This window comes from Macaca fascicularis, chromosome 10 (genome assembly GCF_037993035.2).
Source record: "Macaca fascicularis isolate 582-1 chromosome 10, T2T-MFA8v1.1".
NCBI lineage: Eukaryota > Metazoa > Chordata > Mammalia > Primates > Cercopithecidae > Macaca > Macaca fascicularis.
In genome coordinates, this window is record NC_088384.1 from 26667418 (window position 1) to 26688528 (window position 21111).

Consider the following 21111-nt stretch of genomic DNA (forward strand, 5'->3'; position numbering starts at 1 on the left):
AGACAGAGACTCAGAGAGGTGCAGTAACTTGTCTGAAGTCACACAGCGCATTGGTGGAGGGTCCAGTTTTGAGCAGGCAGCCTAGCTATGCTTCACAACTTAGGAACCAGATCAGAGGCTCAGATTTCTCATCTTTCAAGAGAGACAAGACCTTGCAGGGCTGTTAGTGGAATGCCGTGAAATAATGGATGTCAACCCCTGTAGAGTGCCTAGCGCTGTGCTCAGGCACAGTAGGTGCCTAAGGGACAGCTACTCCCTCCCCTGACCTGTTTCTGTTCGCTTGGTTTCCATTAAGTGACACTCACTGTTGGCAGCTCATTACTGCACAGTGTGTTCAATTGCTTGGAGAAGTCCTTCCTCCAAGGGATCTCATTAAGTCCGTTTTGAAATGAGAACACTTGGTGGGGAGCGGGCAGGCCGTTATTATTATACCCTGAAAATAACTTGTTAGAGTAAGAATGGAGAGGTATCGGGATCTTCCCTGCCCCCGACACACACACACACACACACACACACACACACACACACACACACGCACACACACACGCATAGTCGCTGTCCCCGCTCCTTCTGCTTCTGCTCCTGGCAGTGATGCTGGTTTGCAGGCACTTTGCCAGCCCCCTACCTTGCCTCCCAGGACTTTTCACTTTGGATTAAAGAAGGGAGGGAGAGGCGGGCGCGGTGGCTCAAGCCTGTAATCCCAGCACTTTGGGAGGCTGAGACGGGCGGATCACGAGGTCAGGAGATCGAGACCATCCTGGCGAACACGGCGAAACCCTGTCTCTACTAAAAAATACAAAAAACTAGCCGGGCGAGGTGGCGGGCGCCTGTAGTCCCAGCTACTTGGGAGGCTGAGGCAGGAGAATGGCGTAAACCCGGGAGGCGGAGCTTGCAGTGAGCTGAGATCCGGCCACTGCACTCCAGCCTGGGCGACAGAGCGAGACTCCGTCTCAAAAAAAAAAAAAAAGAAGGGAGGGAGGAGAGAGAGATACCTGGGGGCACCCTGAGGACTGTGCAGGTGTCCACATCCAAACACGAAGTCTGCTCCCAACTTAAAGCATCGCTCTTGTTTTTGAAGAAAGCAAACCATCAACTCAGACCTTCTTGAGAGAGGGAATGTTCTGTCAAAGCTCCAAACAGGGCATTTTCTTGAGACTTGGGATGAAGGGTGGTGAAACGGGAGCAGGGCTGCCCAGTTTAAACATAGGTGTGGGTCATTTGCCCAGAGCTCAGAGTCCTCCAGAGGGACCAGCATGTTGTGCTGCAGGTGGCACGTGCAGACCCCCAGGGTGGCTTTGTGGAGTGAATGAATCGGGAGTGGAGACCTGAAGGGCACTTACAGATCGTCATGGCAACCCCTCCTTGTTGGCTGAGAGGACGCAGGCCCAGGCAGCACCTGGATTTAGCCAAGGCCCCGCAGCAGGTGGGAGGTGAGCAGGTCCCGGGGTGGGAAGTAAAAGGTGAGAATGAGAATACCTTTAAAGAGAACTCGAAGAAGGAGCAGAGCAGGACCAGCTAGTTCATTTTAGTGAAGGCTGACGCAGCAGAACCCCCGGGCCTTCCTCCAGTGGCCTCTCCAGGCCTCCTTTTCTTTCTGAAAAGAAAAGGTAGGGAGGTAGGATTAAAGCTCTGGGCAGCGTTGTAAGAAAATATGTCATGTGCCTTGAGAAAGGTGATTGTGAAAATGAACACTTAGGAAGATGCGTCACCATTGCTGTCTGAGCCCGGCCCCAGGAGGTACACATCCGCATTCTCGCAACTTTGTGTTTTCATGAGCACAGCCTGTGTCCTGGGTGGATCTGGGAGCACCAGGAAGCCAGCCCTTCCTTCCTGTCTCTCCTTCCTCCCTCCCTCTGATTCTCGCCGAGCCCCGGCTCTGTGCATGGTTCTATGTTATGTCCGCTTGTTCGTTCCCCAGCTCTTTATTGAGTGTTTTAAGGGGTGGGGATACTGTAATCAACAAGACAGACAGATAGGAGTGCGCTGAGTCTCAGGTGGTGTTTCCTGAGACATGAGGAAGGCTGCCTCCAGAGTGTACGTACAAAAGTTCCCCAGCCTGCAGACCAGACAAGCCCAGGTCCAGGCCTCATGCAGTCATTTCCTGGCTGAGTGACCTTGAGCACAACACCGAACATCTCTGAGCCTCAGTTTCCTCCTCTGTAAAATGGCAGAGTTACCATCCGGTTCACTCTGTGATTCTGGAGATTCTATGGGGAAAGGTAGGTGTGGTTCTTACGAAAGGCGGGGTGCCATGCGGTCCAGTCTCTGCACAGAATCACATTCCAGCATCTGGGAGCAAAACACAATAAAAATTACAAATGCTATGCATCTCTACAAGAATAGCAAGAGGCTGGGCGCAGTGGCTCACGCCTGTAATCCCAGCACTTTGGGAGGCCGAGGCGGGCGGATCACGGGTCAGGAGATCAAGACCATCCTGGCTAACATGGTGAAACCCCGTCTCTACTAAAAATATAAAAAATTAGCCAGGTGTGGTGGTGGGTGCCTGTAGTCCCAGCTACTTGGGAGGCTGAGGCAGGAAAATGATGTGAACCTGGGAGGCGGAGCTTTCAGTGAGCCCAGATCGCGTCACTGCACTCCAGCCTGGGCGACAATACGAGACTACGTCTCAAAAAAAAAAAAAAAAAAAAATCAAGAAACGTGTAAATGATAAGCTGTAGGAATACTGATGACTGCTAAGCCCCCCCAGACTCATCCCCTTATGCTCAAATTGCAGCCTCATCTTTGTTCCTTTTCATGGTTCTGTTTCCTGATCCTTTTTGACTTAGCATGACCTCACCGTTCTGGTTAGCCTTCAGCTTTCTCCTCCCTTGTCTCTGGTCCTGGTCTTCTCTAGCCAAGACAAAAAATTTATTTGAAGGTGCAGCACCCATTGGAGGAAGCCTAGGTTTTCTACTGGGCTTGCCAGCAATAGCACTATCCCTGGGATCAGATGGGGAGGGAGGATTTGGAGCTGCAGAGCCAGACGTGTTCCCTGCCTGCCGCAGATGGTCATTGGGGAGCTAAGCTGGGAGTTCTTCCTGTCCTCTCTGTGATGAGTTCACCAGCTGGTATTAGTATGGGGTTCGGCAAAGTATGGCCTGTGAACCAAGAATGAGTTTTGCACTTTTAAAAGGTTGTAAAAGAAACCAAAAACCACCCAGAACACAAAGAAGGTGTGACAGAGACTGCATGTGACTTGCAAAGCCTGAAATACTTACTATATGGCCCTTTATGGGAAGTTTTCCAAGTCCTGGATGCAGAGATCCACCCAGGTTCTTCGCATCTTCCTACACTTTTCTGAGCATCTTATTCCCTCATGGTCCCCAAATGGCTGCCACAGTTCCAGCCATCCTCAGGAGCCCGGACAACATCCCACCAAGGAAGAGGGTGCATCATGAGGAAGACTTCTCCCCGTAGTCCACTTGCTCCCAGGTCCCATTGGCCAGGATTTGGTAGGCAGAGGGTTGTGAAAAATTGACACATACAGAATGGCAAAGAGAATACTGTGATGGGAGAAGCCCAGGAGTTGAGGAACACAGAGAAGGCACTTTACTTGGAGGAGAGAGCAGCAAAGAAGGCTTCCTGGAGGTGGTGGCATCAGCACAAAATAGAAATTGGCCAGAGAAAGGGGTGGGGAAGAGAAGGCATTGTGTTGCAAATAGAATAGTAGTTCTTCCATCCCCTCCCCTCCCCTCCTCTCTCTCCCCTTTCCTTCCCTTCTTTTCTTCATTCATTCATTTATCCATTCAACAAACACCGAATGCCTCCAGTGTGCCAGGCACAGGGGGCAATAGTGGAGACTAAGACATAGAAGATTTCTGTTCTTATAAGCCTTCCTTAGAGGGACAGTAATAAATAAACAATTAGAGAAATACCAAGTAATTGTAATTATTAAAGTGTAAGCGAAAGGGTGCTGTGATAGGGTCTGGAGAGTAACCTTATAGCTGTGACTCAGAAGCAAGAAGCATCAAGGCTACGTAGGATCTGCAGGCAGCTCTGGGTTGGAAAAAACTGGGTGGAGGGAGCTGGGGGGGTTTGCTTTGATTGCCCTGATGCCGGGGTCTCTGGAAGAGATTAAATCCAGGCTAGCCCAAGGTCTAGGACTCTGAGGCTGTGGAATGTGCATTGTACCCAAAAGGTGGGCTGCCATGGGGACCTGTGGAGTGATACCCCTTTGTCAAGATGCCAGGGCTGCCTGGCTGCCCCATTCCCTGCCCTCCCCGCCCACCCCAGCATGGCTCCTGGAACAGCGTGGGTGGCGCAAAAGAGAGGCTCTCCGCGTGCAGAGAAGCGAGTCACGTGAGAACAGACCTCCAGTCGGGTCAGGAGAAAGCACTCCTGTGTGGAGGCGTGCTCTGCAAGTGGAGACCGTTCCTCACAGCAGCGATGAGATGCGAGAGGGGCGGGGGCTGCCCAGCTGAGTGATGGAAATGATGGGGGTGGGGCGTGGTACTTGCCCAGAGAGCCAAAGCTGCTGAGCACAGGCCTCCAAGTCAGACTTTGCCACTAAGCCACTGCACTACCTCCAGCCTTCACTCTCTGCCTCAATTTTCTCCTCTGTACGATGGGGATACTTGTTTTGTTTCCATGAGTTGGTCAGAGCATATAATGTTACCACCACTTGGTAAGAAGGGTACTGTTTTTCTCCCCTTTTAAAGGCAAAGAAGGTGAGGCTCAGAGAAGGTAAGCTACTTGCCCAGGATCACACAGCAAGGAGCTGGAGGGCCAGGCAGTCAGACTTTGGAGCCTTAACCTAAACCATGCTTGCGAGGATGACGTGAGATGATGTGGGGCCTGGCACACACAATATGTTCCGTCAGCTCTTAGGAAATATGTACCCTGTCAGAGCATCAGAGCAGCCTTTGGACGAGTGTTGATTTAGCCTGGGGAAGAGGGCATTTCTCTTTATAAGTTTGTTTTTCAAAACGTAGGTACTTTTTTTTTTTTTTGAGACAGAGTCTTGCTCTGTCGCCCAGGCTGGAGTGCAGTAGTGCAATCTCGGCTCACTGCAACCTCTGCCTCCCAGGTTCAAGCGATTCTCCTGCCTCAGCCTCCCGAGTAGCTGGGATTACAGGCGTGTGCCACCATACCCGGCTAATTTTTGTATTTTTTGTAGAGATGGGGTTTCACCATGTTGGTCAGGCTGGTCTCGAACTCCTGACCTCGTGGTCCACCCACCTTGGCCTCCTGAAGTGCTGGTATTACAGGTGTGAGCCACCGCATCCGGCCAAATGTGGGTAGTTAAGCCACACTCATTCTAATGGTGGATTCCAATGGGGCAGTCCCCATTGGAATATCTGTGCCTGTTGCTGGGGCCCTGCTGTGTGCTCTTGGCTTGCACTAATACCTGGGAGGTAGGTGTCATGATTTCCATCTGCAAAAGGAGGCAGCTGCGGCAGGAGAAGGCTGTGTAAGGGCCCCGGGCCACACAGTATTTGTAAGTGGGTCTGGTGGCTTTGCAGAGGAAGGCCGAGGGTTTTGAGTTGGTCTTTCCTGTGGTCTTCCTGGGTAGCCCCCTTGGGGAATCACATCCCGGAGAGAAGGGAAGCATTGCCTGGGGCCCCACAGTGGTGTGGGGCAGAGCCTGGCTCTTCCTCTCCATTCAGCCTGGGCAGGAGGGCATGGAAGATGCCCTCTGAGGCCACCCAGACTTGCTGGCCACTGGAGCTGTTAGTGTGGTTGAGTTTTTGTCAGAACGGAGTAGGGGAGGGAGTCCCCAAAGCCATGTTGGTGAACCTTGTGTTTTTCACCGTCAGGCTTCAGTTGGGGTTCGCGGCCAATCTACGTGTGAGTAGGAGAAAGCCAAATGGAGTGGAGGGACGGAGGAACACACGTCAAGGTCTTCCCTCCTGTGACCACATCTTCTGTACCCCATAATTCAGCGGACACAAATGGGGGTATTCACAGGGGCAGGGTAGCCCGGTGGTTAAGGGCACAGGCTTTGAATTCCACCCAGCTGTGGGTTGTGTCACCGCTCTGCACATAGCACATGCATGACTTGGACTAGCGATGTCATTGTCCAGAGCCTTTGTTGTCCCATCATACACTGGAGATTACAGCCTTCCTGGGTTTATACCTGTCAGCGAGGCAGTAGGGCGCACAGTAGTCCCTTGGTGAATGACAGCTACTGTGAGTTGCGACTGTGCTTACTACAAACCCCAAGTAAAACAGTCGCACAGAATCAGGAGTGGGTCTCTTGCTTCCCTGCTATAGTACCTGGTTCATAGGAGGCACTCAAGATTAAGTGCTTGTTGAAGTCAGGACAGGAGGGAGGGAGCAAGGAAAGAAAGGCCAAAAAGGCCTTCTCATTTTTTCAGTCTTTTGTGATGCTCATGGAGACCTTCAAAATCTCAGAGTATTGTTTAGGGGGCAGGTCAGCCAAGTAAAGCAAACTCACTGGTCAGAAATACATTTCTTAGGGGAGGTCACGTGTTCCTCATCCCTGTTCTCATTTGCTGTTTCCCAAGAACATCTTGCTTTGTTTTGCTAACTGAGCCAACCATGTGGAACTTCAGCTACTGCGGTGGAAAGAAGCGTGCTGTCCAGCCCCAGGCAGTGTGGCCAAAGACACCAGCAGAGCTCCCCTCCTCCTTCCCACGGGCTGATTGCCCCCAGAACCACTGGGTGGCCCAGCGAGATAAGTCAGGCAGGGGAATTAGGTGGGGGCCTGCCGCCTGCCTTTTTCCATTTTAGAGAAGGCCAGGGTTTGCAGCCTTATGAGAGGCCTGGCTCTTGGAAGAGGGGCTATAATTACTGATTGGCTTCACCATGCCGGGCAGGGCCCCATGGCAGACTCTCCACAGCATGGAAAACGCCGCTTTCTACTTGAGCTGAGGGTGGGGACTGATAAAGAAAGGTGATGAGTTTCTGTTTCTAGAAATATTTCCTTGCCAGATGATTCTTTTTTTTTTCTCATCCCAAGGTTAATTAAAGACATCTTAGGTCACTAAAATGACTATTTGAAGTAGAATGTGATAAATTAACACAAGGAAATAATCTTGGGCTTGGTTTATAAATAATCTGGGATTGACTTATAAAATCAAGTCATTTCTATTTTTTTTTCTTTTATCTGAATTCCTTTCTCTGTTGCCTTGGAAACAAGTCTCCCAAGGGGGATGTTTGGAGTCCTGTGACTTGGGTTCAAGCCTCAGTGATTCCTTCATTTCACACGGTGGGTGCGATGAGAGCCTCTTGAGGATGTTGAGTATCAAGGGTGGACAGGACACGTCCCTGCTGCCCACAGGCTTGGGACCCAGAGGGGAAGACTGATGGGTAAACCAAATTACAGCCAGGTAAACTGTGTGATTCAGTGGGGGTTACATAGGCAGGGTGGGAGCTCAGAGGTGCCCCCTGCCCCCATGGACATAAAGAAACGGGGGAGGTGTCTCAGAGGCAGGAGTATCTAAGGTGAGCTGTGGTGGACTAGATGCTGGCCAGGTGAGGACGGGGTGGAAAGGTGTCTTAGCCAGAGGGAACAGCATATGCAAAAGGCTGAACAAGAGATGGCATGGCACATTCCAGGATGAACATCTGTCCAGTTTATCCAGGGTCGAAAGAATCTGGGGAAACAGGTAATATGTGAGGTTGCAGACGCTGTCAAAGTTCAGATCATGCACAATTCCTGGGAGATATCAGAGAGGGCGCCTGCTGCAGATGGACCGTGAGGCCTTAGGGCAGCCCTCGGTCTGGGCCTGTTTCTTTAGTTAAATGGGAAGGTTGGCCTGGGTTGGTCCCTGCTGGTGTCCTGGTTCTGACTGTCTAGGGTCCTGTGATTCATTGGAACAGTAAGATGATAGGAATTATAATAGAAAAACGATTATCCCTTGTGGTCACCATTTATTGAGTATTGTTGTTGTTGTTGTTGTTGTTGTTGTTGTTGTTGTTTTGAGACAGAATCTTGTTCTGTCACCCAGGCTGGAGTGCAGTGGTACGATCTCCGCTCACTGCAACCTCCACCTCCTGGGTTCAAGAGATGCTCCTGCCTCAGGCTCCTGAGTAGCTGGAACTACAGGTGCACACCACTATGTCTGGTTAATTATTGTATTTTTAGTAGAGACGAGGTTTTGCCGTGTTGGTCAGGCTGGTATCGAACTCCTGGCCTCAAGTGATCCACCCGCCTCAGCCTCCGAAAGTGCTGGGATTACAGGTGTGAGCCACTGCGCCCGGCCTTATTGAGTGTTTACTACGTGCCAGGGGCACAAATTATCTCAGTTTTTTTTTTGTCGCAACCTTTTGAAGCGGGTGGGCCTCATGCAAGATGAGAAAACCATGACTCAGGTGATGCAGGCCTTACGCGGAAGCCCTGTGCCGTCTGCTACCTTCTGACTGACGGTGTTGCTCCATCTGAAAGAGAGAAAAAAGTAGGTTGAAGCTGAGTTCATGAGCCAGCCCTTCCCACATGTAGTCCTGGGAATTTGTCACCAGGCCAGTTGACAAGAAAGGGAAACTAATGCAGTTGGCAACTGGACAAGCCCTTCTGAAGGCTTTTCCTGACCCTCACAAGAGGCCATGGGGAACAACCCAGATAACTGTAGAGAAATGAGGTGGTGAAGTGCTTTGGGATCAGACAGGTCTGGATTCAAGTCCCAGAGCCCTCTTGCCAGCTCAGTGACCTTGGGCAAGTCCCCCCCCTTTTTTTGTTGTTTTGAGAGGGCGTCTCGCTCTGTCACCCTGGCTGGAGTGCAGTGGCGCGATCTCGGCTCACTGCAACCTCTGCCTCCCAGGTTCAAGCGATTCTCCCACCTCATCCTCCCAGGTCGCTGAGACCACAGGCATGTGCCACTGCGCCCAGCTAATTTTTTGTATTTTTAGTAGAGACAGGGTTTCACCGTGTTAGCCAGGATGGTCTCAAACTCCGACCTTGTGATCCGCCCGCCCCGGCCTCCCAAAGTACTGGGATTACAGGTGTGAGCCACTGCACCTAGCCCACGGCAAGTCCTTTGGCTCTTTAAACCTCATTGTTCTCTGCAAAATGGGGAACATCATTAACAGGACTTACCCTTAAGGGTTGTTTTGAGGGTTAAATGAGGTGAGATGTGCGAGTAACCATTTCCTAGTATACAGTAAATCCTCCATTAGTGGTTGTTATTATTTCCACTGTACCACCTTCTTTTTTGTTTGTTTTGTTTTGATATGGAGTCTCGCTCTGTTGCACAGGCTGGAGTGCAGTGGTGCAATCTTGGCTCACTGCAACCTCCGCCTCCTGGGTTCAAGCGATTCTCCTGCCTCAGCCTCCTGAGTAGCTGGGATTATAGGAACCTGCCACCACAGTAGAGATGGGGTTTTGCCATGTTGGCCAGGCTGGTCTTGAACTCCTGACCTCAGGCGATCCGCCCACTTCAGACCCCCAAAGTGTTGGGATTACAGGCGTGAGCCACCGCTCCCAGCCCCACCTTCTTTATTAATATAATATTAGTGTACCTCTTAGTCTAGGATGCATAGTCCTGGAATGTCCAATCTTTTAGGAAGCAGGATGTGAGGAGGGTCATATAAATGGGACCTCCTGCGGGAGATCTGGAAAAAGCTGAAGGTTGTCTTGGAGGTGGAAGAGGAGGGGAAGGCAGTGGTAGGCAGGGATGCCACATGTCCAGAACTCTGAGGGCAAGACTGAACGTGCCCCTACTTTCTGGCCTTTGCACGTGGTGTTCTCGCTTTCAGCCCTCTTGGAATACTCCTATTTATCCTTCAAAACCCCACCCAGATACCCTTCTTTTAATTTTAAGTCTTTAATAAGTGATCATTTCCCTGTTCTTTCCTCAACCTTTGAATTTCTTGGTTGGGGCTCACCCCTCCCTGTTATGTTCCCATAGCATGTTATTCACTTGTTCATCAGAACCCTTGGCAATTGTTCATTTCTTTTCCTATTTCTTTCTTCCACCAGACCAAGGATTCTTGAAATTATACATGTTTGTATTAGACTTTGGGGAGAAAATGGGATAGCCTCAGATTTGAGTTGAACTTTGGGGACACCTTCCACCCTTAATGGCTAAGAATCAGATATACTGAGCTCTTCAGAGACTGTAGGTCCCCTCAAACCCAACACTGAGCTTGCAGAAAGTAACTGTCTGGGGAATGTTTGTTGAATGAATGAATGAATGAATGACATATTCTGATTTCTTCTTCCTCTCTCTCTCTCTCTCTCTGTCTCTCTCTCTCTCTGTCTCTCTCTCTCCCCCTCCCCCTCCCCCCCCTTCTTCCCTCCCTCCTTCCCTCCCTTCCTCTTGCTCTGCTGCCCAGGCTGGAATACAATGGCATGTTCTCAGCTCATTGCAACCTCCACCTCCCGGGTTCAAGCAATTCTTCTGCCTCAGCCTCCCAAATAGCTATGATTTCAGGTGCCCACCACCACTCCCAGCTAATTTTTACATTTTTAGTAGATATGGGGTTTCACCCTGTCAGCCATGCTGGTCTCAAACTCCTGACCTCAGGGAATCTACCCGCCTCAGCCTCCGAAAGTGTTGGGATTATGGGCATGAGCCACCACACCTAGCCCATTTTCTGATTTCTGAAATCACACGTGCTTGTCTAGAAATGGCGATCTCTGTGCCTCGCCTCACATTGTAGATGAAATTCCCATTTACTTCCTGGATCTCAGCAGCTTCTCCAGCATTTTTTGGATTAATTATGTAAGAAAGAGATGGTTTTCTTTCTTTTTTGATGCCCAAAACATCCCAAGAGTTTCCTGGAGAGAACAGAAGACTTTGCAGAAAAAGTCCTCTGGGGGAGAATGCTTGCGCTGCCCCAGTTTTCAGGAAGCGAAGCTTTTTATAGTCACACTTGCAGACCGCTCTGTACCTAAAGGAAGCCAGGAGGGAACAAGCAGGCATCTGGCTTTGTAGCTTACTTCTGCACCCCTCTCCCCTTTCTGGAAGGAGGCAGAACTGGATGATCCCACCTGCCATTTGGTCTCTGCTTTTCTGGGCGCTTGTCGCCATCCAGACTGATTTGGTGAGGGCCAGGATATATAGCTTGTCACAGGTGTGAGACGGGGCGGGGTGGGGGGTGCCAAACTCCACCACTTAATAGCTGTGTGACCTTGGGTTGGTCATTTCACTTCTCTCTGCTGCAGTTTTTCCATCTGTCAAATGGCAGTGATAATCATATTAATGGTATCAGCCTCCTTTCATTGTTGGGAGGAGCTGATGGTGATGCAGTGTAATGCCTGGCACATAGTAAGTGCTCAGTTAGCAGTGGTGATGGTGGTGATGGTGGTGGTGGTCTTCGGTCAGGTTCCCTAGAAGCAGAGACTGACATGAGGATTCTGGTGCAGTGCTTCATTGAGGGAAAGCTCTCAAGCGAAACTCATAAGGAAGAAAGGGCAACAACTGGGGCAGGGGACAAAGCTAAGTACAGATGTGGTTTCAGCTGAGCCCCAGCCTCAGCCCAGTCACATGGGCACCCCCAGAGTGTGAATTGCATCACTGAGTTGGTGGTGCCTTAAGGCAAGGAGACCTGGGTGTTGTGTTCCATATTGGTCAGTCATTGGCCCTGGGCATCTTGGCATAGCCTTCAGTAAGGGCAGTTTCCAGAGGAGGGTGGAGCTCTGAACCTTTTGTAACCAGCATTCACGGCAGCTGAAGGGTGTGTGTGCACCTTCTAGAAAAGGGGATCTTAGGGGTGGTACCCGCTGCATCGATGAAAATGATGAGTTCAATGACTTCATCCCTGAAAACCAGAGAAGTCAAGTCACTTGCTCACCGTCACACAGCTAGTAAGAGCTATAGCTAGGTCTCCAAACCCTTAATCATGATGCTATACTTATTTAGCAAGGACAGGGTGGGTCTAGAATAAGGGAAGTGAGGTGCTCACATAGGGCACAAAATTGGGGGACATCAAGAAAAGTCACTGATCACTATAAATAATATTTTAATTGTGTTAAAAAAATTAAAATTAATGCAAAAATTTACAATGAGAAAGGAACCAGAACTATAAATAAAAACAGGATTAGTGTTACTTATTTTTTTCCTTTTGCCTCTAGCCCAGCATGGCTTGCCCCACACTGAGCAAGTCCCTTTTTGAACAATTAGGTTCTTACACCTTTTCGTCATTATCTATGTGACTGTGATAAACATTCTTAGAGCAAAATGTTTGTATATTATTATTGTTATTTCCAAAGGAATTCCTGTTTGTGGAACTGGATCACTATAGGGTCAAAAGTTAGACACAGCGCCCCCCTCCCCCTTTTATTATGAAAATGTTCAAACATATAGAAAAATTATATAGGAAAACACCCATCAGCTAGAGTCTATGAAATTTGCTATGTGGCCAGGCGCGGTGGCTCACGCCTGTAATCCCAGCACTTTGGGAGGCCGACGGTGGCAGATCACAAAGTGGGGAGATTGAGACTATCCTGGCTAACACGGTGAAACCCTCCCCCCATGACCAGGTGTCTCACAGGAAACTTAAAAATACAAAAAAATTAGCCGGGTGTGGTGGCGGGCGCCTGTAGTCCCAGCTACTCGGGAGACTGAGGCAGGAGAATGGCGTGAACCCAGAAGGCGGAGCTTGCAGCGAGCCAAGATCGCACCACTGCACTCCAGCCTGGATGACAGAGCGAGACTGCATCTCAAAAAAAAAATTTTTTTTTTGCTATGTGTGCTTTATTAAAATGTAGCCATCCATCCATGGCACTTTGTTTTGTTTTGTTTTGAGACAGGATCTCACTCTGCTGCCCGGACTGGAGTGCAGTGGTGTGATCACAGCTCACTGCAACCTTAACTACCCAGGCTGAAGCAATCCTTCTACATTAGCCTCCAGAGTAGCTGGGACTACAGGGTTCAAACAATCCTCCCACCTCAGGCTCCCAAAGAGCTGGGATTACAGGTGTGAGCCACAGCACCCAGCACTCCATTTGTGTGTGTGTGCATTTCAAAATAAATTATTGGCTGGGCATGGTGGCTCATGCCTGTAATCCCAGCACTTTGAGAGGCTGAGGCGGGCAGATCACGAGGTTAGGAGTTCGAGACCAGCCTGGGCAACATGGTGAAACCCTGTCTCTACTAAAAATACTAAAAATACAAAAATTAGCCGGGCATGGTGGCGGGCGCCTGTAATCCCAAGCTACTCAGGAGGCTGAGGCAGGAACATTGCATGAGCCCAGGAGGCAGAGGTTGCAGTGAGCTGAGATCGTGCCACTTGCATGTCAGGCTGGGCGATAGAGCGAGACTTTATCTCAAAAAAAAAAAAAAAGTATAGACATCAGTACATTTCAGCTGTACATTTCAATATGCATGTCATTTACTGACAAGCCATTATTTTTTAAGACTTTTGATTTAGAGTATTAAATTTCTTACAGGAAATATATACCAGTTTTAATGTCCATCTGCTGTGGGTATATGTGTCTGTTTCACCACAACCTTGACAACACTGGATATGATCTTTTTAAAGGTGTTTTACTTTCTACTTTGATTTAACATTTTTCCTCCTGAGGACCCCAGTGGATTTCCCATCCCGATGTCCAGATGGTCTGTTAAAAAGCTGTGTGCCATTCCAGCTCTCTAGGTATTTCTGATGTGACTTTCCTGGGACCGGGGGGAGGACTCAGCTCTTTCTCAGGTCTGTTCCTGTTTCCACCCTGGTCTGTTCCTGTTTCCACCCTGGATGTCCCGGGCCTGCGTGGTGAGGGAGCAGGGCCATGAAGAGGACTTCCTGGTGTAGGAGCTCACTATAGGCAATCTGTGTGGGGAAAATGGGCAAACTTTGGAGGCCCACTTTGGATGCCAGAAGTCCTGGGACCTAAGAGGCTGCATGTGATGGAAGGTAGAGCCAGGCACTCATGGCAGTGTGACCTGGCCCTTTGTGTTTCCTCACCTGCACGGTGGGGTAATGCTTCTGGATATATCAACATGAGGTATATAGGCTGCTGCAAGAGCCCCCCACCCCACCTTCGCCTTCAACCTTCAGTTTTCTCATGGACCATGTACCTACTTGCCTCTGGGCACTTGTATCTCTGTGATTTCTATGGGCCAGGAATTTGGGAGCAGTGTGGCTGAGTGACTGTGACTTGGAGTTTCTTACGAGGTTGTACCCAAGATATTGGCCAGTCTACAGTCAGCTAAGAGTTTGACTAGAGATGGAGCATCTGTTTCCATAGTGGCTTACTCACACGGCCGGCATGTGGTGCTAGCTGTTGGCTGGGGGCCTCAGATTCTCTCCATGTGGGTTTCTGTGTGTGACTGCTTGAGCATCCTCACAGCATGGCGACTGGCTTTCCCCAGCATGACCTCAGAGAACAAGGTGGAAACCATGATGCTTTTTATGACCAAGCTTGTCCTACACTGTCACTTCTTCTTTTTTTTTTTTTTTTGAAATGGCGCATCACTCTGTCACCCAGGCTGGAGTGCAGTAGCACGATCTCAGCTCACTGCAAACTCTGCCTCCTCGGTTCAAGTGATTCTCCTGCCTCAGCCTCCCAGGTAGCTGGGATTACAGGTGCCTGCCATCGTGCACAGCTAATTTTTGTAGTTTCGGTAGAGACGGGGCTTCACCATGTTGGCCAGGCTGGTCTTGAACTCCTGACCTCGTGATCCACCCGCCTCGGCCTCCCAAAGTGCTGGGATTACAGACATGAGCCACCAAGCCCGGCCCATCACTTCTTTACTCTGCTAACCACATGGACCAACCTTGATTCATTGTGGGAAGGGACCACACCAGGCTATGGATAAAACAGAGGAAGGATTATTGATGGTCATCTTGGAGGACACCTATCAGGCATAATCTTGGTACATGATTTCACCTCTGTGGATCTCAGTCTCCTCTGTCAAATGGGTTCATGCAAAAAAATTCATTAGTTGATTCCTGTGAATGCTTAGAATGGTTGGCCAGGCGTGGTGGCTCAAGCCTGTAATCCCAGCACTTTGGGAGGCCGAGATGGGCGGATCACGAGGTCAGGAGATCGAGACCATCCTGGCTAACACGGTGAAACCCTGTCTCTACTAAAAAGTACAAAAAACTAGCCAGGCGTGGTGGTGGGCGCCTGTAGTCCCAGTTACTCGGGAGGCTAAGGCAGGAGAATGGCGTAAACCCGGGAGGCGGAGCTTGCAGTGAGCTGAGATCTGGCCACTGCACTCCAGGGCGACAGAGCGAGACTCTGTCTCAAAAAAAATAAATAAATAAATAAACAAACAAACAAATAAATATTAGCCACCACTGTCATCCCCTGCTGGGCTCTGAGCCCTCTGTTGTTAATCTCTATGCAGTGCCTGGCTCAGAGTAGGCACCCTCTGAATCTTTATTAAATCAGTGAGTGAAAGAATGAATGAGGCTGGATGCAGTGGCTCATGCTTATAATCCCAGTACTTTGGGAGACTGAGGCAGGTGGATCACTTGAGTCTAGGAGTTCGAGACCAGCCTGGACAACATGGTGAAACCCTGTCTCTACAAAAATAACACACAAAAAAATTAGCTGGGCTAATTTAGCTGGAACTACACATACCTGTAGTCTCAGCTACTCAGGAGGCTGAGGTGGGAGGATCGCTTGAGCCTGGTAGGCCACGGCTGCAGTGAGCTATGATCACACCACTGCAGTCCAGCCTGGGCAACAGAGTGAGATCCTGTATCCAAAAAAAAAAAAAAAGAAGAAGAAGAAGAAAGAAGAGAAAGAGGGAGAGAAAGAGAATGAATAGCTGTAAGGACTAGGAATACATGGAGAAGAAAGAGATCTGTTGGCCACATTGCCAGAGAATCCTTTGTGATAAACTTTGTCAAGTGAGGCCCTTTGACCAGTGTCTAGAAAACAAATATTTGTTCAAAACTGAACTAAGGTGGTGGTGGAAAGGACATAGGATGCATTCTGAGCGACCTGGGTTTCAATCGTGTACTTGGTGTCCGAATAATAAATATTTACAGAGTCCTGACTCTGGGCCAGGTACCATGTCAGACCTGGGAAAACCTGCGGTGGGAGCAGCTCTGGTGCATGCCCTGGCAGCATCCTTGCTGTGTGACCTTGGGCAAGCGAATCTATGTCTCTGAATCTGCATTTCTTTGTCTGTAAAAGTAGTGGGGTTGGGGGGATGTGGATCCCTGCTGGAAAGAGAAACCTCCTTTAACAGGCATGCCTGACCTCCAGGAACCAGCTGCTGCCCACCCGCTTCTTACAACCCCTGACATGTTTGAAGTCTCCAGGCAGAGGACAGAAAACCTGCATGGGTCAGATGAGCGGGGCCAGGCCGAGGGCAGTGGGTGTTAGGGTCTAGTCATACCCCTACGCCTAGTACTCCAGCCCTGTAAGGGTTAAAACCCAGCTAGCTCATGTGACCTGGTGTAAACCATGAATCATTCCCATTGCTCCTAGTGCTGAGCCTGCTGCCCAGGACGGGGCAGATGCTGTGCCCCGGGTTGCCATGGCAACTCCACCTGTACTGAAATACAGCCCGCCTCAGTCCTTCCTGGGGTGACCTCAGGGGCTGTCTCACCTGGCTCAGTGTTGCCTTCCAGAGAGGGAGGGAGAGACAGCTGAAAAGGAGAGAGAGGAGAGAAGCTTAGAGACAAGCAAGTGGAAGTTGAGACACAGGGAGAGGGAGGAGAGCGAGGTTGAGAAATCAACAGAAACAGACCACGAGAGGGAGACAGACTGACAGCCGACCAGAGGTCCCAAGACACTTCCTGTAACCGTAGAGGCAGAAGCCGTTTCCCAGCAGTGCTAACCTTCCCCGGGGCTGCCAGATCTCCGACATACAGGCACACACACACGTGCACACACATGCACACACGTGCAGCCGCATTTCCTGGTGCGCTTTTGCGGTGAGGGCACAGGGGTGGGTAGGCTGGCAAGCACGTGAAGTTGCCATCAGCCCCGAGGGACCGTGAGCGAGTTGGGACTTGGGGGAGAAAAAAATGGGGGCGGACGTCAGCTCCCTGGGCGGCCACCGCCACCGCCTCCGCCTCCCCGAGGCCCCTCCTGCATTCCTGGGCAGCGAAGCCCCTCGCTAAGACGGGGGCTGATGTCATCCCGGGCTGCTCAGCCAGGGGACCCGGGGGCCCTGGTGGCTGCCTCCGGAAGTGAGCTAGCCGCCTGCCGGCCGACAGGTTTGGAATCTCCAGCCAAAGGACAGAAAACCTGCATGGGTCAGGTGAGCGGGGTCTGGCCGAGGGCAGCCGGGCAGGGGGCAGCAGGGCGCGGCAGCTTGCCCACCGGAACCTTCCAGGGTGCACCTCAGGGGGGCTGCCTACCTGAAGGGAAGTGAGGACAAGGGTGCCCAAGGCCGCCCCCTCCACCCACCCCCACCCCCCGCCTTTCGGGGACCGTCACGCCCTGGAGTGAGTGCAGCCGGCTTGTTCCTCAAAGCTCCTTGTCTCCGCCGATCAGCTGGGTGAGCCCTGGAACTGGAACCTGGACTGCCCAGTGTGTTGACTTTACAACTCCGCTGGGGTGGACTCGCAGCCTGGCACTTAGCTGCCTCTTAATTCTGAGCGGCATCCGTGGATGCAGCCGGCTGCTGGCTCGGGGATGTTTACTTACCCTTGGTTTGCCTGAAGAGAGCTGCTGTTTTTAAATATTTTTCCTCCAAGCAAGCCCAGAACTTCCATGAGCAAAAGAGTCAGAAGAGGGGAGAGGACACTGGCGTTTTAATTGCTCTCGCCCTCCCTAACCTCCTCCTTCCTTCTCCTCCTGGCTGGCCCCATGGATTACCTGGGAGATAAACTCACAGTGGCTCAGACCCACATGACCCAGTGGATGGGCACCGTGAGGAGGTCCTTCCAGGAAGCCCTCAATTTGGTGACCACCACGGTGGGCCATGAACGGACGAGTGCAGAGTCGGGCAGCCGGACCCCCTTCAAGCGTACCTCTTCCTTCCGACACCTGGCTTCCCGGAGTCGGGAATCCTTCCGCCGCTTCTCCGCTCGCAGCCAACAGAGATTTTCTTCACTGAGGAAAAGGCACACAGATTCGGAGCCGCCAGATATTGTAAGCTTATTATGTTTTAAAAAATATTAAAACAACACTGAAAGCTCCTCCCCTCCAGTCCTCCCAGGGAGGGGGTCTCAGACATCAAACCCGGGAAGTTACTGCTCCCAGAATAGTTGTCAGTCAAAGCCCAGGCACTTCCTGTCCCCTGTACCTGGGAAAGAGGCACGTAGCAATAATTCCTCTCTCTCCCGAAGTCGGTCAGGAAATTTTTGCTGGATTCGACGTCTGTGTGGACAGAGCCAGCGCATGAGTTTGGCTGAATTTGCCGGTTGATTTATGTTTAAGTGTGAACACCCCAGCTCCCGACACGAAAGCTCATCCTTCCCCCTATTTTTAGGGTGGATTAGTGGCACCTGCCTCATCTCCTCTCACCCTCCTAGGAAGCACAAGTGGCCATGTCATGTGCACGCTGAGTTGTAGTTTTTGTCGTTCTACCGACCTTTCGTTGAATTGCCGAGGAAAGGGCCTTAGGAGACCGAGATGGTGCGCGAATTTGCCCGCTGGCCGTGAACCTGGGGCTTGGTGTGAGTGGGCCAGGGCGGCAGGCCTTTATTTCTTACTCAGGCAGACTCAGGAGGGCTTGGATTGGGACAGCAGGGTGGAATGACAGCTAATGATGAAAACCTCGGCCTGTGTCCTGCTGGGGGACAGTGCAGAAACAATCATAAGGTCCTTATGGTGATTCGGAGAGGTGGGATTGGGCCCAGAGAGCGAAAGTGCCTACCATGGGGAAGCACAGTGAGCGAGTGGCAGAGCCAGGTCTGGAACCCCAGGCTCTGACCTCCCCATTCACGGCTCTTTCCAGTCCAGCTCCCGGCAGATGTTCTCCCCAGACCCTCCCGATTACTTCAGGGCTGCCCACATCACTGACCAAGCGTGAGCCTAAAGAGAGGGCCTGCCATTTTCACATAGGAGACTTCTACCACCTGACTGTGTTGGCCCAGTTTGTGGGAGCACCTGAGGACAGGCGAAGGGCTAAGCCAGCCCCTTTTTCTGGGTTCCTCCTAGCCAGGAGTGCTGTAGTCATTAAGGGACTCAGCATTTAGGGAGGAGCCCTGAGCTGGCCCTCCTTTCACTCGAGGTGGCAGAGCTCACAGCTGCCCTGCCAGGTGCAGGGGCTCAGTATCCCCTCTGCTGGCCCAGAGGTGTGGTGACTCACCCCAGGCCACACAGCAGCTGGAGCAGGCAAGTGCAAATGCAAGGCAGGAGCCGAGCACTTGGGCATGACATGTGTCTCGTTCACAGGACGTCTCCTTCACAGTGGGTCTGTGCTCCTTTGTGGCCTTGGACAAATTAGTGGGGCTTAAATTTACGAGACAGATTCCCCAACCTCTGAAAGGTGTGACTTGGCACAGGGAAAGAAGGCCCCTCATTCATTCTGTCTCCCTCTGTGTGTATCTCTGTCTCTGTGATGTGTCTCTCTGCCTTGCTCTGTCTCTGTTGGTTTCTCTGTAAGTCCTGTTCTCTCTCAGGGTAGGGGGTTGGTGACAGGCAGGCTCTGTTGGTATCCCTCTTTCTCCACCCTGGGGAGTGGTGTGACCATGGGCATTGGCCTGAATCCCCTAGGCCTCTTCCTGTGTTACAGGTTGGTGCCACCGGAGCAGCTGCCTCTCCAGCTGGTTGAATAAATGAAGTTGGGTGGTGCAGAGCCATTCTCTGTTGCATTGGGATGCCACCAAGAGTGTAAATACATGCTAAATACATTCAAGCTTCAGGCTCCTTCCCATGTAGCCACACTACTGTGTGGCAGGCACCAGCTGGCCTTGGCCTTGACAGCTTGAATCAGACTCCTGGCTGAGGAGCCCTGACCCATTCTTAAGCCTCAGTTTCTTCCTGTGTCCAATGAGGAGAACCAAGTGCTAGGTATGAGATTGAAGCCATCCCCCGGCACAGTGCCAGGCACACAGTAGCTGCACACTTGTGAGTGCCCTCTCTCTGTTGCTTGCCTAGACACTGCCTGAGCAGGATAAAGGCAGAGTTGGGATAGGAACACGTGCAGTCTTGAAGAGAAGTCAACGAAACGCAAGGCCAGGGACCCCCTGCCTGGGGTTGAGTCCTGGCTGTGCCGCGTCCCAGCTGTGTGACCTTGGGCAGACTCCTTCCCTCTCTGTGCCTTGATTTCCTCCTCTGTGAAATGGGGATGATCGTGCATTGATGTGCTGGTAAATGCGTGGTGGGCGTGGCTGTTCTTAGCTTGTGGTGCTTAAAAATTAGTTCTTGCAGCAACCAAACCTTTCCTCTCAAACCGTCCCTTCAAAGATTTTCAATGAGGTGGAAAACCCACATACGCCCTTTTTACTCAGGGACTTCACTTAAATATTCATTTTATGGGAAGAAACTTTTTAAAGCCACAGACAATGACTTAAGAGTTTGGGACAACAGCAGTATCTGTGGCTGGGGCTGGGAGGGGGCAGGATTTTAGTCTTTCCGACCTTGTACGTGATTTATCTAAATAATCCATTCATTTCATCCTGGTTCCTGCCTCTGGCTTGTATTTACTCAGAGCAGTGTAGAAGAATCTATTGCGGGCATAAAACAACCCTCAAAGGCGTGCCCTGAAATGTTTTCTAAAGCCAGCCTTGAAATAATTTGCTAATGGCCTGCCTGCCTCTGTGTCCAAGGGATAAAAGGGGGAAAGAGGGAAAACAAATGCTTTGTCTCTGAGCCACAAAGGCAGGAAGAGGCACGTTTGTGCTGCAGTCCCGTGTGAGCCTGAGAAACATGCCTGGTACGCCAGGTTTAGCCGAGGAGACAAGGTGGACTCCAGTTAGAGGCCAGACAGAAAATTCCAGAACCCAGGAACAATGGCAATGGCACAGGGGCCAAGACTGCAATAAAAGTGGGAGGTGGGGGGGTGTCTGAGGCCACGGGGTGCCGCCCCAAGAGGGCTTTGGAGTCAGACAGACTTGGGCCTGAGTCTCAACTCACCACCACGTGCAAACTGAGTGACCCTGGGCAACTTAAATCACCTCTTTCAGCCTCAGTGCCCTCATCTGAAACATGGAGATTCAGCCGGGACTTGTCTGGTGGGTGGTTCAGTGGGACAGAGTAGACTAAGAGCCAGCACAGTCCTGGCATGCAGGAGGTGCTGAATAAATGTTCTTTCCACGTTGCCTTTTGGGGGGCTCAGACTGTAACGTGAGTCCTACCTTCCTAGAAGGCTAGACTGGTGCCTTAGGGAAGCAGAGTAAGAACCTAATCGA

The 21111-nt window shown here is 51.1% G+C and overlaps 1 protein-coding gene and 1 long non-coding RNA gene across 17 annotated transcripts in view; one reads left to right on the forward strand and one right to left on the reverse strand.

Annotated features, from left to right (window-relative positions):
• Positions 1-21111, forward strand: part of KIAA1671 (KIAA1671 ortholog) — a 253647-nt gene that overhangs the window by 151606 nt on the left and 80930 nt on the right. The window contains exon 1 of one of the 4 annotated variants that reach the window (XM_045364314.3): positions 16611-17905. The exons of the other annotated variants lie outside the window; for them this stretch is intronic. Coding sequence (XP_045220249.1) covers positions 17621-17905 — 285 coding nt within the window. The 5' untranslated portion in view covers positions 16611-17620. Of the gene's footprint in view, positions 1-16610; positions 17906-21111 lie in introns of those variants that run through there. 4 annotated transcript variants of the gene reach the window in all.
• LOC123567252 (uncharacterized) lies at positions 7805-18165 on the reverse strand. Of its 13 annotated transcripts, none has more exons than XR_010578415.2 (6): positions 18060-18165; positions 17785-17866; positions 16413-16452; positions 15434-15551; positions 14105-14222; positions 7805-8343 (listed from the first exon to the last, which is right to left on the reverse strand). It is a non-coding gene; the product is annotated as an uncharacterized lncRNA (long non-coding RNA). The 13 variants fall into 13 exon arrangements; XR_012418919.1 differs by having other exon boundaries at positions 17630-17866; XR_012418921.1 differs by lacking the exon at positions 7805-8343 and adding an exon at positions 9864-11233 and having other exon boundaries at positions 17630-17866.